At 44.0% G+C, this 18,988-nt stretch overlaps 1 protein-coding gene across 1 annotated transcript; it reads left to right on the forward strand.

The window, feature by feature from the left end:
* Positions 1-1,443: 1,443 nt before the first annotated feature.
* Positions 1,444-5,253, forward strand: LOC126710116 (uncharacterized). The gene has a single exon (XM_050410491.1). It carries the CDS (start codon positions 1,444-1,446, stop codon positions 5,251-5,253), a length of 3,810 nt encoding a protein of 1,269 aa, XP_050266448.1.
* The last annotated feature ends 13,735 nt before the right edge of the window (positions 5,254-18,988 follow it).

The following is an 18,988-nucleotide window of genomic DNA, read 5'->3' on the forward strand; positions in this document are numbered from 1 at the left end:
TGATGGAATTGTATTTAAGGAAGAAGAGCGGGCTGGTATAGGGGTCATTGTCCGAGATAGTAGAGGTTTGAATATTGCTTCTATGATTCAAAATGTGCCTTGGAGTTTTCTCTACACTTATAGGGATTACCAAGGTGATAGTTGGGGAGATTCACAGCTTATTATAAATTCCCTGATATCATATGAGGTTTGTCTTGCTTCGCTTGGTCTTTTGATTCAGGATGCTAAGATTTTTGCAAAGTCTTTTGGCAAATTAATTTCTTATATGTTCAATGACAAGATAACTTTGGGGCTCATAACCTTGTTATGCTAAACATGTGACAAGAATATTGGTATGAATGGAAGATGTTCCTTCACACCTTAATTCTATAATCATAATTGATATGGTTTTTCATTAATGGAATTTTCGGCCTTATTCTCAAAAATTAAATTAAATTAAATTTTCTTAAAATAATATTAAGATTTGTAAGAATATCAACACTACATATCTCTATATTTGATCTAAAATATTTAAGAGGTTAGAGTTTATTGCCAAGATGATTTTCATTGCATAATTTTCATTGCATATCTCTATTATCTTCTGGTAACTTGAAGTTGTTTCTAATTTGTGATGCAAGCAGTGTCTCAATCGTACCATAACAATGCTATATTTCTCAATTAGCTCGTCTATTTTTGTATTGTGATTTTTGATACGCCTGACCAAAATGGTAATCGTCCACACAAGGCAAGATAGGGACGATCTTGATAAAATCGTCCCAAGAGAGAAGGTCGTCGCTCAAACATCCGGACACTCGTTCCTACTCCTCGCGGAGCGGTTACAAGACATTAATCAACCTTCAGACCGTTGGGAATGGCAGCTCATCATTAACACCCAGCAAAGACGTTACCAGGCTAGATTAAAGCCTCCATCAAGACTCCACCAACGGCTAGAAGAAAGGACCTACAAACACACGTATAAAAGAGCTAAACCCCGAGAGGGGCAGGGTAAGAAAACACTCTAGAAAATTACTCCCATTGTTCTCCTTTGTCAATCTTACTGACTTTGGCATCGGAGACCTTTTTGCAGGCACAACGCCGGCGAACTACTTCCTTTCGTTCGTTCACGAGTTGCAGAAGATTGGTCTGGCGAGGAACAGTTTCATCTGGACGATCATAAATCAACTGACGATCAAATCATCATCAGTTTGGCGCCGTCTGTGGGGACGATAATAAACGTAATCTGTCCCCAGTCCAAATGGAATCTAGTACAAACCCAGACCCTGCTGCGCTGGCCCTACAAGTCCAGTCGCTGTCAGCAACCGTGGAAGAACTCACAAGACAGAACCAAGAAATGAAACAACGACTACTACAAGAAAGCAATCGTGCGGATAGGGGAGACGATGAAGACAGCAACAGAAGCGGACAAGTACTCCAGAGGAAGCAAGTTCGGACCTATTGAGAGAAATGAGGAAAGAGATGGACGAGCTAAGAAACGCCATAAAAGGAAAGACGGACCAAAGTTTGGAGAGAATCGTCCGGAAGACGGATTCGCCCTTTACCATAGCTGTCCAGGAGTGCCCTGTACCCTCCAAATTCCGTCTACCACAACTAGAACCTTTCGACGGGCTGAAAGACCCCTTGGATCACCTGAATACCTTCAGGACGACCTTAGGCCTCCAACAGCCACCTGACGAGATCTTCTGTCGCTCATTCCCTACGACCCTCAAAGGAGCAGCCAGGGAATGGTTCAACAAGTTGCCAACATTGTCCATCGACAATTTCGAACAGCTGAGCAACTCCTTTGTCCGTCACTTCGTGGGGGGGCAGCGACCAAAGAGAACTGCCGACCACTTACTTACCATCAAACAAGGAGAGAAGGAACCACTGAGGTCCTACGTGACACGCTTCACCCGAGGAATGTTGGAAATAGATGAGACGGATGACAAGGTACATCTCACAACCTTCAAAGCAGGATTGAAGTCCAGGGATTTTGTAGCATCCTTGGCAAAAAACCCCCCTAAGACGATGGCCGAGACACTGTTAAAGGCTCAGAAGTACATGAACGCGGAGGAAGCTCTGGCAGCTATTGATGGAGCAGATAGGAGCAGGGAAAAGAAGAAGGAAAAGGAGGACGATCGAAGAGGGCTAAAACGAGAACGTCATGACAGGAGAAATGACGATCGAAGAAGGGACGATAAAAACCCTCGTCCGTCAAAGTTCACCTCGCTGGCGATGCCCGTAGATCAAATTCTAACAGAAATAAGGGACGAACCATCCCTAAAGTGGCCAAAACCACTCCAGTCAGCACCTGGATTACGCGATAAGAGGAAATACTGCCGTTTCCATAAAGATCACGGGCACTACACGGAGGACTGCAGGGACCTGAAAGAGCAGATTGAAGAGCTCATCCGTAATGGGAAGCTACAACATTATGTAAAAAGGGGGGATTTCAGCAGGTACGGACAGAAGAGCCAGCCAGTGAATGCACGAAGAGACGAAGATCGCCCCCAACCTCGTCCACAGAATGCGCTAGGGGAAATAAAAACCATCGCCGGGGGACCAACCGCCGGAGGGTCATTCAAGTCTCTCAGGAAGTCATACCAAAGACAGGTAAACAGCGTCCACAGCGTACCACCGTCAAAGCAAAGACGCACCAGTGAAGACTTGCATTTTTCTGAGGAGGAGGCCAGAAGTGTGAAGCAGCCCCATGATGATCCACTCGTCATTATGATCATGATCGAGGGGTTCAACACGCGAAGAGTCCTGGTCGACAGCGGAAGTTCTGCAGATATAATCTATCTTCCTGCTTTCCAACAACTAAAGCTGGACCCAAAAAGACTTCGTCCTTTTGAGTCTCCCCTAGTCAGCTTCAGCGGAGACAAAGTGTACCCCAGAGGAATCACGACGTTAACAGTTACAGCCGGGTCATATCCCCTTCAGGTAACCAACCAGCACAATTTTCTAATAGTACACTCACCCTCGTCCTACAATGTGATCATTGGCAGACCAATGCTTAATCATTGGAAAGCGGCTATCTCCACATACTGCCTAAAGGTGAAGTTCCCAACAGAGCATGGAATCGGGGAGATTAAGGGCGATCAAGTGCTGGCCAGGGAATGCTACCATGCCGTCCTGGCCTCAAAGGAAAACCATACATGGACGATTGAGGAGAAGACACCAGAGATTATGGAGAAACTTGAAACGATAGATCTGGCTGAAGGGAACCCTCCAAGGACGACCCAAATAGGGACGAGCATGAGCCAAAAGACGAAAGACGAAATCGTCAGCTTTCTGAAAAGCAACCTCGACATTTTCGCCTGGAGTCACAGGGATATGCCAGGAATCCCAGCAAGCCTCATCCAGCACCATCTGAATGTCGATCCCGAAAAGAAACCTGTCCAGCAGAAAAGGAGAGTATTTGCTCCCGAGCGAAATAAGGCAGTAATGGACGAGGTAAATAAGTTGCTTGCAGCAAGATTTATCCGAGAAGTTCACTATCCAGAATGGTTGGCCAATGTAGTCATGGTCAAAAAGTCAAATGGGAAATGGAGGATGTGTGTCGACTTTACAGACCTGAACCAAGCGTGCCCAAAAGATAGCTTCCCGCTGCCCAGAATCGACCAGCTAGTAGACTCCACAGCAGGACACAAACTTCTCACATTTATGGACGCGTTTTCAGGATATAACCAGATACAGATGGCCGAAGAAGACCAAGAGAAGACCGCTTTTATCACCAGCCAGGGACTCTACTGCTATCGAGTCATGCCTTTTGGGCTCAAAAATGCAGGGGCCACCTATCAAAGATTGGTGAATCAGATGTTCGAGAAGCAAATCGGGAGAAATGTGGAGGTTTACGTTGATGATATGCTCGTCAAGAGCAAGGAAGAAGAAAACCATCTGGACGACCTCAGAGAGACGTTCAACACTCTCAGACGATATAGCATGAAACTAAACCCGTCCAAATGTGCCTTTGGGGTTTCCTCGGGAAAGTTTCTCGGGTTTGTAGTATCGCAGAGAGGGATTGAAGCAAATCCCGAGAAGGTCAGGGCCATCCTGGAAATGTCTTCACCCAGGACGGTCAAAGAAGTGCAGTCCCTGACAGGGAGAATTGCGGCCCTCAACCGGTTCGTCTCAAAGGCAACGGACAAATGCCTTCCGTTCTTCAAAACTTTGAAGAAAGCGTTTTCATGGACGGAGGAATGCGAAGCGGCCTTCCAAGAGCTAAAAAGTTATCTTAGCAACCCGCCCCTCCTGAGCCCGTCCAAAGAAGGTGAAGAGCTATTCCTGTACTTAGCCGTCTCAACCACAGCTGTCAGCGCGGCATTGATTAGAGAAGATGGTGGTTTACAACTTCCTGTGTATTACGTTAGCCAGGCCTTCCAGGGCGCCGAGGCACGGTACCCGCGTATGGAGAAGATCACCTTCGCCCTGATTATGGCCTCAAGGAAACTCCGTCCGTATTTTCAAGCCAATCCCATCGTCGTGATGACGGATCAGCCCATTAAAAAGGCAATGAACAAACCAGAAGCAGCAGGAAGAATGGTACAGTGGGCAGTCGAGCTCAGCCAGTTCGACATAAAGTATCGTCCAAGGGTGGCAATAAAAGCACAGGCACTAGCAGATTTTATAGCAGAGTTCACCGTCCCTGAAAACGTAGAGAACATCTGGACGGTTAACACTGATGGATCGTCCACCCAACACGGAGGCGGAGCCGGCATCGTCCTCACTTCTCCCGAAAAGAATGTTATCAAGTATGGAGTCCAACTTAAGTTCCCGGTGACCAATAATGAAGCAGAATATGAGGCACTGCTGGCAGGGTTAAGAGTGGCTCGAGCACTAGGAGCTGAGAACGTTGTGCTCAGGAGCGATTCCCAACTCGTCATTGGACAAGTAAGAGGGGAGTACGAGGCAAAGGAAACAAGGATGCAGAAATACCTCAAGCTGACAAACCAATTGATCAGTTCCTTCAAGTACGCAGAGTTCGTCCAAATCCCCAGAGAACAGAACACAGAAGCTGATGAGGTGGCCCGAAGTGCCTCAACGAACAGCGGAGGTAAGAAGTCCGATTGGAGGATGGAAGAACAGAACCATCCCAGCATACTGGAACTTCAGATTTCCACCGTCCACACAGACAGTGGATGGACAAATCCGATAATCACCTTCCTTCAAGAAGGACGACTACCGGATGATCCAGAGGAAGCTAAAAAGATTAGAAAACGAGCAGCCAGATTCACAATACTTAATGACGAACTTTATAAAAGAGGCTACTCTTAGCCGTATTTGAGATGTGTTGAAAAGGAGGAAGCCAGGTACATCCTTGAAGAAGTGCATGGTGGGATCTGCGGAGATCACGCGGGGGCAAAGTCTCTCGCCAGAAACATCATGAGAGCTGGCTACTTTTGGCCAACAATGCAACAAGACGCAGCCGACTTTGTGAGGACGTGTGACAGTTGCCAGAGGTATGGGAATGTTCAAAGAATCCCCGGAGAGAAGATGACCACAATATCATCTCCCTGGCTATTTGCGCAATGGGGGATCGACATCATGGGTCCCTTACCTCAGGCAAAGAGACAGGTGAAGTTTCTGCTCGTCGCCATCGACTACTTCACAAAATGGGTGGAGGCAGAAGCTCTGGCGACAATCACCGAAGCAAAGGTACAAAATTTTGTTTGGAAAAATATTGTTTGCAGGTTTGGTATACCAAGGACGATCATATCAGACAACGGTCGTCAGTTCGACAGCCAAAGCTTCAGGTCATTTTGCTCGAACTTAGGTATCAAAAATAAGTATTCATCACCAGGGCATCCCCAGGCCAATGGACAGACGGAAGTAACCAACCGGACCCTGCTGAAGATCATCAAGTCCCGATTGGTGGGGGCAAAAGGAATGTGGCCTGAGGAACTGCCCGGCGCCCTATGGGCATACAGGACGACAGCACGGACACCAACTGGAGAAACACCATTCAGTCTAACATATGGCGCAGAAGCAGTCATACCAGTCGAAGTTGGTCTCACAAGCTTGAGGAGGGAATTTTTTGACGAACAAACCAATAAGAACCAATTGAAGGAAAACTTAGACAGCCTGGACGAGATCAGAGATCAGGCAGCTGAGAAAATGGCGAAGTACCAGCAGAAGATAGCAGAATATTATAATCAAAGAGTGAAGCTAAGAAGATTCAACATTGGTGACCTCGTCCTTAGAAAAGTCACCCCTGCCACAAAGGACCCACCACACGGTAAGTTGGGACCGTCCTGGGAAGGACCCTACAGAGTCGTCCATTATTCGCGACAGGGCAGCTATCACCTGGAGGATTCAGAAGGGAAAAGACTACGTCGTCCATGGAACGTTGAGCATCTAAAGAGGTATTACGAAAAGGAACCATAAACTTCATTGTAAAACCAATTTGATACTTCTATCTTATGTAAGCAATTGTTCGAGTTATGAGTATTATCCAGCATCCTTTGAATATTATCGAGCAAGTCATTCATCACTGTTTCCAAAGATAAGCACAGTACATCGTCCCTAAAAAGCTTAATGACGATAAAATTCCTTAAATGGATGTACATCGTCCCTAAAAAAGCTTAATGGCGATAAGATTCCTTAAATGGATGTACATCGTCCCTAAAAAGCTTAATGACGATAAAATTCCTTAAATGGATGTACATCGTCCCTAAAAAGCTTAATGACGATAAAATTCCTTAAATGGATGTACATCGTCCCTAAAAAAGCTTAATGGCGATAAAATTCCTTAAATGGATGTACATCGTCCCTAAAAAGCTTAATGGCGATAAAATTCCTTAAATGGATGTACATCGTCCCTAAAAAAGCTTAATGGCGATAAAATTCCTTAAATGGATGTACATCGTCCCTAAAAAGCTTAATGGCGATAAAATTCCTTAAATGGATGTACATCGTCCCTAAAAAAGCTTAATGGCGATAAAATTCCTTAAATGGATGTACATCGTCCCTAAAAAGCTTAATGACGATAAGATTCCTTAAATGGATGTACATCGTCCCTAAAAAAGCTTAATGGCGATAAGATTCCTTAAATGGATGTACATCGTCCCTAAAAAGCTTAATGACGATAAAATTCCTTAAATGGATGTACATCGTCCCTAAAAAGCTTAATGACGATAAAATTCCTTAAATGGATGTACATCGTCCCTAAAAAGCTTAATGGCGATAAAATTCCTAAAATGGATGTACATCGTCCCTAAAAAGCTTAATGACGATAAAATTCCTTAAAGAGATGGACGTCGCCTCTAAGGCTAAATTCCCTCGATGTCCATGTACATCGCACAATTTTATCGCTCCAAATTGATCAACACAATTTTATCCAGACAGGACGACCAAAAAGTCAGGTAATGGGAAACATTTCCAAAAATCAAAAGAGCAAGCACAAACATTTATAAATTCAAATATAAAGTTAAATTGTTCAAAAAGGGGCCCCAAAAACAGGAGGGGCATCCAAACAACTACTGTTCTTCACTTGGTGCATAAAAAAAAAAAAAAAAAAAAAAAAAAAATGGAAATTTCCTTAAGGCAAACTAGGCTGAAGGGGGAATTTCATCTGAAAGTTCAAAAACGTGTACAAAAACACTTTTGAACGTTTAGACCCCCAAAAACCAATTTACTCAAAACAGCAATATGTTAAACAACTAGTGTGTGGAAACTTAACATATGCTATAACATGGAATTGATTAAACAACTATCTAAGCCACAACAAAATAAACCACAGCAGATAATGTAAAGGCAGAGATAGAGAGGAAGGAAGATGCAAACACAGCGATAACACCAGATATGTTATCGAAGAGGAAACCGAAGACCTCGGCGAAAAACCTCTCTGCCGCCCTCCAAGCGGTAATCAATCCACTAGAAAATACAGTTGGGATACAAGGACAGCAATAGACCATCCAAGCCTAATCTACCCAATGCACCTAAGCCCTCCAAGCTTCTTGCTCCAACGAGGTTGCGCCGAACCTTTTTCTTTTCTAGCTTTCCGGATTCCGCTACTACACCGTAGCATCCACCAATAAAGATTGGCTCCTTCCTAACTGCTTCCCAGAACTCCAAACGACTGTCTCACAGGGATGATAAGGGTGAGAACCAGGTTTGGTATAAAGTCCTCTCAAGGATTTGACAATGGAGAGGAAGAGAGTGAGGGAATTTGATGAGACTCTAAGGTAGAGATTGTGGGTGAAACAATCTGGTTTTTCTTTAGGGTTTCTCTCTCAAAATTCTCTCTGGAAGCTCTCTTTCAATCGTGGGTTAAAAGGGTATTTATACTGAAGAGGAGTGGAATGCGAAACGTCAGGTTTTTCCAAAACAGGGGTGGCTCGCGGCTTGACCTCGCGGCTTGACTAAGTCGCGAGTTCCAGTCGCGAGTTAACCGTATGGCCAGTTGTCCTGTTTTGTCCTGTAATGCTCCAGCTAGCATGACTGTTCATCTTCCAGCATGCTTGGCACGTGTGCATCTTCTGGCGGGTTGAAGCCGCGAGTCCAGTCGCGAGTCCCAGCCGCGACACTCTGTTTTCTTGCACACTCTTGAGCAATCTTCACACTATCTCACTCACTACCCTTACAACAATCCCACCTAAATACAGGGTTACTAAATGCTGAATTACAAGCAAATTTGGCACGGAATAAAGCCAATTAGATGGTTGAATAAATTCAACCTTACAATCTCCCCCTTTGGCTATTCCGTGACAAAACCCTAAAACAGACTCTAGACTTAACATGTGAGTTGGGAACAGTTGATCAAAACTCACTCACACCTAATTCTAGAAGCTGTGAAACACTTGAATCATATGAACATAAACTCCTGAAACACAACAACACACCATGATCATTGTAAGCAGAAAATTATAAATGCATATGAAACAGGCAATATAAGATCAAGCATAAGATGGAGTTAATGAACAAACCATGGCTTGATCAACCAAGTGAACACCACAAGGTAGTAATCACAGTGTTCATTCACACTTGGAATGAACACAAGGACATACAAGTTAACAAGCACAAGGCAAGATACTTGTATGTACAACACTCAACCAATGCATAGCACACAAGGCATATGCATCTAGGAACAATCCTACAAGGGCACAAGAGTGACAGTACATAAACCACAATGCAGAACATTTAGATTTATAATACTGATTTCAACATAGCATAAAGGCTGCACTTAAGCATGGTACAAACCACAAGGCCTACAAACTATGCATAAAACATAAACCCTCAAAACTTACAAAAGTATATGGGTACAAACTAACAAATACCTGAATAACATCATCAAACATATATAAAAGTTTATCCAAGAGTATATGAAAAGAGTTAGAAACAGTTATACACCAAAACACAGTGTATCAAAACCAAAATAACCATTAGTTTAGAAGATAAGACGAAAACAAAAATATGTGTGTGTGTGTACTCCCCCTATCGCTATGCACACTTCCCTTTGAACTTTTCTCCCCCTTACTGAATGCTCTCCCCCTTTTTGTCACGAATAGCTAAAGACTCTCGTCCAACTTTCTTTGAATCTCATCTAGCTGATTCTCCATAGTCTCGAGTCGCATTTGGACATGGTTGTTTGTGGAGTAGAGAAGTGCCACAAGCTCATCAATCCGTTTCTGAATATGCTCAAGAACACTGCCGACTCTGTCAGTAGGAGAAGCAGTTTGTGCTTGCGGAATACCAGCCGGTGAAGCTTCAGGAACATCACGAGATGCAGATGTGGTATGTGCAGGTGTCTCTGAGTCAGGGGCAAATGAAGGACCCGGAGAGATGTGAGCATGTCTTGGTGATTTGGAGGAGTGACTTCTGCTTGCTTGAAGAGTGAACAAAGAAATGGGACGTTGAAGAGTCAACATTTTACCATCTGCAGGAGGAGTAATGCCTGCATTAAGGATGAGCTTCATGACGAGACTGCAAAATGGAATGATTCCTCGAGCTGTAGATCGACAAGCGGTCTTCCTCAGGTTGTAGTAGATGTGAGCACATATATCAATGGGGGCTCCGGTAATGAGATCACACAGAAATATAGCTCTCCCAAGATTGATGAATGTAGTGTTGGACAGTGGGTAGAGGTTGGTGAACATGATCAACTTCAGTGTGGTCAACTCAGGTGCAAACTTTGCGGTGCTGATTGAAGTTCCTGCACTAGACACCTCATGATCGTGTCCTAGGATTTGTAGAATTTCCCCAACCTCTGGATTTCGTTCATCATAGGGAGTTAAATTCACATTCTGAGGTCTGGTGATGCTGAGAAGATCTGCGATGGAGTCTGGGGTAACACTAAACTCTGTTCCTCTGACCCAGAAAACGAGGACAGGTCCAAGATCAGAGGCATTGGAGAAGCATTCTTTGACCAGCTCATCCATTGGATCATCAAAGTTTCCGAACAAGTTTGCCCAGTCTCGTTTCTCAAAGATTCGAGGGATGAATGTAGTCCCTAAGGTGTTGAACTCTACTACCCGCTCCACTATAGTTGTTGACTTGTCAAACACATTTGAGTAGGCGTGTGAGTTCAGGGGAACTCTGAATCTATCCTCATTGGGATCTTGAGATGCTTGAGATGATAGACGAGTCCTTTTAGCAACTGGGGATGCTGATTCGTCAGCAACAATGTCTTTACCCCTGGAAGATCGACGAGACATCTGCAAGAGAACAGACCAACAGAAAAGAACCAAGCAACAATACCCCACAAAAGATTGTCAACAAGATTCAGTATAAACAATATTTCAATATAAAAACCCAGATTGAATATAGTGCAGACCCAAACAATCCTTCCAACAAACCACAGAAGCTCAAATCAATACGTGCATCAAACTTGGTGAAAGTGCACCAAGACAAAGAGAGACGCAACAACTGTCATTGAGACAGGTTAACACGACCATGATATGCAATAACAAACAGCATATGAACATTTAGAACAGATAGCAAACATCACTCCAACAGAGACATGAACATGGGGAAAATATTTCAATCATGAAGAAACCTAACATCCACACATCAATATTCAGGCAAGAGTAATGAGTAAGTCACATAAACACCAAACCCATTTCAGAAAAGATTCTCAGATTCAATAATCAGCAAAAATTCAGAACAATGAAAAACACATTGACTGCTCAGCATGAAAACGGGTGAGAACAATATCAAAAACAGGATACTCCAAACCCATTACACATAGAGATAAGAATAACGAACACAATACCAGTCCAAACAGTAACAGAAATATGCAGGAAAAAGAAACTGAGATTAAAAAATCAAAACCCATACCTTTTCTTGATGATTTGGAGAAGAAATGAAGCACCAAAAGGGTTTGAAAAATGGATTCACGAAGAGGTTTGGGAGAAAACAGCAGTTTTAAGAGAAGGTGAACAGTTACAAAAGTTCGAGGGAAAACTGAAAGAGGTTTAAAAACTGCTCCTGTTTCTGCAAAACACACGATTTTCGCGACTGGTTCAAGTCGCCACACAGTCGCCAGCTCAAGCCGCCAAAGCACTCAAGAGGAAAATTTTGAAAAATTTTTCTAAGTGTTTTTCGCGACTGGAAGGTCTACCCGCGAGTGAGTCGCGAGCTGAGCCGCGAAAATCTCTGGGTGAATCTCGCGACTGGACCTTCCACTCGCGAACAAGTCGCCAAAACTGACCAGCGAAGATGCGACTGAGGCTCGCGACTTGACACACCCGCGACTGAGCCGCCAAAACAGGGCAAAACTGTATTTTTGAAATTTTCAGATTTTTCCAGCAAAACACTTTCCAAACACACCTAAAACACTCAAAAATCTTTTTGTGCTTGAATTAACAAAGATTGAGCATGTGAAAACACATTTTATCAAGTACAATCACACAAATGAATATGGCATTTATCAAACATAAACTTGTGTGTTGTGTGTGGATATCAACAATGAAATAGTCCTTTGTCTAATGTGAAGCTTCAATGATCAATTCAACCAAGGCATACACAATTAGCACTAGATCATGTGACCAATCTCAATTATAGAAATATGAATATATGACTTCCCACACACCTTGATAACATAACTAGGAGCCTTTCATTTGACTCCACTTTCAGCCATAACATTTGATCTTTTGAGGCAATCATCTCTCATTGTGAGAGGGATAGACAACACTTTTCTTTGAAGAACAGGCCTTTGGCCTTTTTGAAAGAAATTTCACTTTTGATATAAGGTCGCTTACCCTTTTTCCTAGTCAAATACTAGAGTGTGCGACAGGCTTTTGCAGCTCAATATCTCTTTTCATTTGGAGATTTACATTTAGTGAGCTCTTTTTAGCAAAACAAAAAAAATAAAAAATGGGAAGAGATATAGACATAAGACTATGCATGTTTCAAGATCAACATAACCATTCACTAATCATTCATGACAAGTTTGAAGATCTATTTACAACAATCACATAGATTTCAAGATTTTTCCCATAGTGATATGAGTGCATGAAAACAAGTAATGTTCGAAAATGCACAAAGCCATTAGCACAAAGGTACACGGCAAAACGAGTTTTAAGACAAAACTCAACAAAGTCAATCAAGCCTTTTGATTTTCAAATTTTTATGTAATTTTTGGATTTTTGACTCAAGAAACAAAAAGATTGATAAAACACAATTAAGAAAAATTCACAAACAAACAAACAAAATCAAAAGCAACAAGCATATCAAACAACCATAGTCACAAAGCATAGGAAGTATTAATGCATGGACATGTTGTAATGCTTATGCATGAGTACCCCTTTTCACCCACACGACACTTGCGTTTGGGGTGATTTCCTTAGAGGATTGGGTACGGGAGTTAGGGCTTTCAAACCTTCGTGAGAAGCTTTCCAAGCAGTTGGTGAATGCACCAATCATCTTCATCACGTCCATCATTCCGGGATCTCCATGTTGCTCTCTAGGTTGATCACCTGCCCAAGTTCTCCTATCAGCTCTTGGTCCTCCTGACTTTTGAGGAGTAGCACTGTTCATTGCCCTCAGCTTTTGGCAATTTGGTCGAGTGTGCCCTTGAAGTCCGCAATAATGACACACATACATTCCTCTAGGACCTCTTTGTGGTCGTGGACGTGACTTGGCACGAGACTCGGACCTGCCCATAGACTGATTCCGTTGATTCAGCATCCGTTGGTCCACCACATTCTTCTTTTTCTCCACCTCGAGGTTCACACTCGTAGAGTCAGCTACAACTGGATCTTTGGACTTCACAAACTTCACTTCTTTGGTGACATTTCCAGTTGAGCTACTTCCTCCGGTATATCCCAGTCCGGATTTGTCTGAGAAGCTCTTTTGAGATGATATAACATCATCAAGCTTCTTGGTGGTGACCCTTTCTATTTTTGCAGTTGCTTGAACAACCTCATTCTCAAGGAATCTCACTTTAGTGTAGGCTTCGGACAGCTCACCATTAAGAGTTTCAATCTCGCATTTGGCCTCCCTATACCGGATTAGGAGACTTTTGTAGTCCTCCTCAGCCTTCTTCATCTTTCTCACAGCAGCCTTGGCCACCCTTGTGTATTCACCAGATTTCTCCAAAAGTGAGTTGTAATTTTCTTGAAGAGTAGCTGTGCTTTCTTCTTCTTCAGCTTCAGATTCTTCAACAATTCCTAGTGAGTCATCCTCACTATGTTCTCCAAGGTCTTGAACAAGCAAATTCAATTCATCCGAAGACTCAACATGAGCAATAGTCATGAAAGCTGAGTAGTTCCCTTCTCCATCACAGCTCTCTTCAGATTCTGAGTCGGACGAGTCTGAATCACTCAAGGTTGTGGCATACACCTTGCCTTTCGACTTCAAATAATTAGGACATTCCTTCTTGAAGTGTCCATGTCCGTTGCATTCAAAGCAAACAACACCTTGTGTGGATTGGGATTCTTTTCCATCTTTTCTTTTGAAATCCCTCTTCTCCCTTCCAGAATTTTGGAAATTTCTCTTATCATCAAATTTTCCATTGTTTTTGAATTTCAAAAACTTCTTGAAATTTTTAACAAGATAGGCTACATCCTTGTCCACCATATCTTCTCCCGACGAGCCTTGATCTTCCACCTTCTCATTAGTGGTCTTTAGAGCAATGGATTTACCCTTCCGTTGATTTGGCAGCGACATTTCATAGGTCTGTAGAGAACCAACCAGCTCCTGCACCTTGATGTCGTCAAGATCCTTGCTCTCTTCAATGGCTGTCACTTTGGCACGGAAGCTTTCCGGCAATGATCGGAGGATCTTCCTGACAATCTTTGAGTCCTCCATCTTCTCTCCCAAGTTAAACTTACTGACAACCACTTCATTTAACTTCCCATAGAAAGAGTCGAAAGACTCATCCTCACTCATCTTGAGCTCCTCAAACCGAGTGGTCAGCATTTGTAACTTGGTATCTTTCACCTTCTTCGTGCCTTCATAAGTTGTTTCCAGAATCTCCCATGCATCTTTGGCAATAGTAATGTGAGAAATCCTGTGAAATTCGTCTGGAGACACACCACAGAAAATAGCATTTAGTGCTTTACTGTTAGCATTAGATGCAGTAAGTGCTGCCTTATCCCATGTGGATTTGGCTGCTTCAGGTTTGGTCCAACCCATCTCAACAGCATCCCACACGGATTCATCAATAGAGCATAAAAAGGCTCTCATACGAACCTTCCAAAATGCATAATTACTTCCATCAAAATATGGAGGTGCATTAAGGGATTGAGACCTATCCATCTCAAAAGAAAGGGAGTCAAGGATCACACAATGGTAATAAAACCAAACAGATGTGTACCTGCTCTGATACCAATTGAAAGTTCAAAAACGTGTACAAAAACACTTTTGAACGTTTAGACCCCCAAAAACCAATTTACTCAACACAGCAATATGTTAAACAACTAGTGTGCGGAAACTTAACATATGCTATAACATGGAATTGATTAAACAACTATCTAAGCCACAACAAAATAAACCACAGCAGATAATGTAAAGGCAGAGATAGAGAGGAAGGAAGATGCAAACACAGCGATAACACCAGATATGTTATCGAAGAGGAAACCGAAGACCTCGGCGAAAAACCTCTCCGCCGCCCTCCAAGCGGTAATCAATCCACTAGAAAATACAGTTGGGATACAAGGACAGCAATAGACCCTCCAAGCCTAATCTACCCAATGCACCTAAGCCCTCCAAGCTTCTTGCTCCAACGAGGTTGCGCCGAACCTTTTTCTTTTCTAGCTTTCCGGATTCTACTACTACACCGTAGCATCCACCAATAAAGATTGGCTCCTTCCTAACTGCTTCCCAGAACTCCAAACGACTGTCTCACAGGGATGATAAGGGTGAGAACCAGGTTTGGTATAAAGTCCTCTCAAGGATTTGACAATGGAGAGGAAGAGAGTGAGGGAATTTGATGAGACTCTAAGGTAGAGATTGTGGGTGAAACAATCTGGTTTTTCTTTAGGGTTTCTCTCTCAAAATTCTCTCTGGAAGCTCTCTTTCAATCGTGGGTTAAAAGGGTATTTATACTGAAGAGGAGTGGAATGCGAAACGTCAGGTTTTTCCAAAACAGGGGTGGCTCGCGGCATGACCTCGCGGCTTGACTAAGTCGCGAGTTCCAGTCGCGAGTTAACCGCATGGCCAGTTGTCCTGTTTTGTCCTGTAGTGCTCCAGCTAGCATGACTGTTCATCTTCCAGCATGCTTGGCACGTGTGCATCTTCTGGCGGGTTGAAGCCGCGAGTCCAGTCGCGAGTCCCAGCCGCGACACTCTGTTTTCTTGCACACTCTTGAGCAATCTTCACACTATCTCACTCACTACCCTTACAACAATCCCACCTAAATACAGGGTTACTAAATGCTGCATTACAAGCAAATTTGGCACGGAATAAAGCCAATTAGATGGTTGAATAAATTCAACCTTACATCATCGTCCTGGGTAGCCTGAGGTGGTTCGACACCGGTGGACGCTCCTGTTTGAGCCGCCTCGTCCTCCTCAATCTCCTTATCAACGGCTTCAAAGTCCAGATCGTCAAGGCTCACGGCAGGACCATGCTTGACGAGATACCTTCGCAGCAGCTCGAACCCTTTAAAGTACCACTGGAAGAGAAGGGTGTTGTATTCTTCAGAGGATTGGAAGGCAGTGACGGCTTTGGCTACTGCAACCTTCATCTTCTGAGCAGCCGTCGCTAGAAGTTCGTCCTTCTGCTTCACGGTTTGTCTCTCAGAATCCAGCTGCTCCGTCAGCACGCGGACTTGCTCCTTAGAAGCGTTGAGAGAGTCCATAGTTGTGATCAGGTCCTTGCGCAAACCAGAAGCTTCAGCCTCCAAAGCGTCTACCTTCGAGTTGGCCACGACGGCCTTCTCCTCATTTGCCAGGTACTGAGTGGTGATGTGCATGGTCTCCCCCAACACCTATGGACGAATACAAAGATAATAAAAGTTAGCTCAATAAAAAACAACAAAGATGAAAAACGAAGAAAAAAAAAAAAAAAAAAAAAAAAAACAAGATGTATGACGATTCACCTGCACGAGTTTGTGGACGTGGCGGCTCACCATCTCGTGTGAAGGAATGCTCGTAACTTCCCTCATCTCAGCAGGGGTAAAGAGCTCGGTAGCGCGGTCCATGGCCGTCCCTGCATCTGACCAAACGCTGGCATCAGCTTTCCCTTTTCCCTTGCTAGCAGCTTTCTGCTTCTTCGAGGGACGAGCAACCTCCTCGATCGAAACTCCAGGAGATGCAACCAGACCTTCGTCCAGATCAAGGGTAGGTGTGGACGACCCTCTCTCCACTACCTCTTTCTCCTTCTCCCTATCCGTGATCCTCAGCCGCTTCTGGCCTATGCTGGAAAGGGGCTCATTCTTTTTGCCCTTGATTTTAGCATACATCTCCTTGTTGAATTTTGACGTCATTTCTACCAAGGACGAATAAAAAAAGAGGCGTAAGGACGAGTAAAAAGAATGCAAGCAAACACAAAGAAAAAGCGTGAAGTGCAAATTACGTTTTCTCTCTTCACGGTCAAGAGTACTGAGAACGTAAAGTGAAGGTTCTGGCCCCAGGCAGTGACGAGCCAAGGTTCGCGGATCAATCAGCTCTCCAAAATCTTCTATCGTCCTGGCGTATTCAAGAGCAGCCTGCACTCGCTTGGCAAACCTGGCCTCTAGCTCCGGACGGTCTTTCACTGCAAAAGGACGACGTCAAGACACAAGCTAAAAAAAAAAAAAAAAAAAAAAAAAAAAAAAAAAAAAAAAAAAAAGAGAGAGGGCCCAACAACATTGGGAGACACGCACCAATCAACGGGGTCTCCCATCGTCGCAGCAACCTAGGAACATTCCCCCACAGATCGTCGGGCAACGTCTCCCAACCATCCCCAGATACAAAGAAGTATCTTGACTTCCAGTAGCGAAAGGACGATGGAAGGTCAGCTACCAGACGGGCCTTCCTAGACCAAGGGACGAACTCGTAGTACCCAAACTCCCTGGACTCTTTCAGACGATACAAGTAGACAAACTCATTAACTGAGATCATATCCCCGTCAGCAATGGTCGTCCAGATCACCATGCAGCTAATCACTATTCTCCAAGAGTTAGGCATAAGTTGCCCCGGTGCAAGGTTAAAATGGTAAAGAAGCTCCATTATGAATGGATGGATGGGGAATCGGAGGCCACACGAAAAAGCTGCCTCGTAAAAGCAAACTTCTCCGTGGGCAAAGGCACAAGCTTTTTCGCCCTTCCTGGGTAGACGAGCCTTAGTTCCCTCTGGAAATTGAAATCTGTCCTTAAACTTACTAAAAACCTCAACTTTTAAGGAGCAATTTTCCTTCAGGGCATGAAATCGACGGGTCGTCGCCGGAACAGGGGAATGGGAGGACGAAGGAGCACGGGAAGGAGTGGTGGTTATAGCGACGATCCCGGTCTCTTCCTCAACCACATTTGAGGACGAACCCCTCTCTAGATCACCTAACCCTTCTTCTAAACCCATATTTTCCCCTCTTAGTTGCCCCCTAATAGACCGAAACCAAGCCTGAGACTCCAACAGAAGGGGGTATAAAACACCCAACGCCGAACCTAACCCAGAACCCCTATTAACAAATTCCTCCACCACAGGGTACGAACCGGCGAGGGAAGGCGCACCCAATAGGTCACCAGAAAGCTCTACCAAGGAACCTAGGCGGGCAAGGAGAAAGGCTACGGAAGGGAAGCTACGCCTAACTTCGAAGGTGTCCACCATTAAAGGAGAGAAAAAGAAAAAAAAAAAACTAACCCCACCACTCAGTGAGAAGAGAAACCAGTACAGAAAAGGAAAAAGAATTCAAGTGACACAAATACAAAGGAAAACTGGAAAGGAAAGAAAAGCGTAAAATGGGGTGGGCGTACCTGGAAGTTAGGAAGAAAACTGAGGAGTTGAGGAGCAAAATACGCGTAGGAGAGAACAACTGCACAGACAATGGAGAAATGGAAAAAGGAAAAACCAAAAGAGATCAAACGTTTCTGCCTTGGAAAGTGCGGGAAAACTGAAAAGACACTCACCGGAAACGAGACACTCCTACCAGTAGAAACCAAACACGTGGCGCTGAGAGGATTCATAGCCGCCACTACGCAATCAATGCGGAGCAGAATTCCAAGCGCCATTACTGAAAAATAAATGAATAAAAAATGAATGGTCATAACAAACTCTTCATATTCCTATAATCGTCCAAATAATGGACGACCATGGAATAGGGGGCAGCTGATACGCCCGACCAAAATGGTAATCGTCCACACAAGGCAAGATAGGGACGATCTTGATAAAATCGTCCCAAGAGAGAAGGTCGTCGCTCAAACATCCGGACACTTGTTCCTACTCCTCGCGGAGCGGTTACAAGACATTAATCAACCTTCAGACCGTTGGGAATGGCAGCTCATCATTAACACCCAGCAAAGACGTTACCAGGCTAGATTAAAGCCTCCATCAAGACTCCACCAACGGCTAGAAGAAAGGACCTACAAACACACGTATAAAAGAGCTAAACCCCGAGAGGGGCAGGGTAAGAAAACACTCTAGAAAATTACTCC

The sequence above is a fragment of the Quercus robur genome, chromosome 12, assembly GCF_932294415.1.
Source record: "Quercus robur chromosome 12, dhQueRobu3.1, whole genome shotgun sequence".
NCBI classification, from domain to species: Eukaryota; Viridiplantae; Streptophyta; class Magnoliopsida; order Fagales; family Fagaceae; genus Quercus; species Quercus robur.

Bases quoted from the DNA above. Each gene is read 5' to 3' on its own strand.
- LOC126710116 (XM_050410491.1), top strand. From the start codon at position 1,444: ATGAGGAAAGAGATGGACGAGCTAAGAAACGCCATAAAAGGAAAGACG.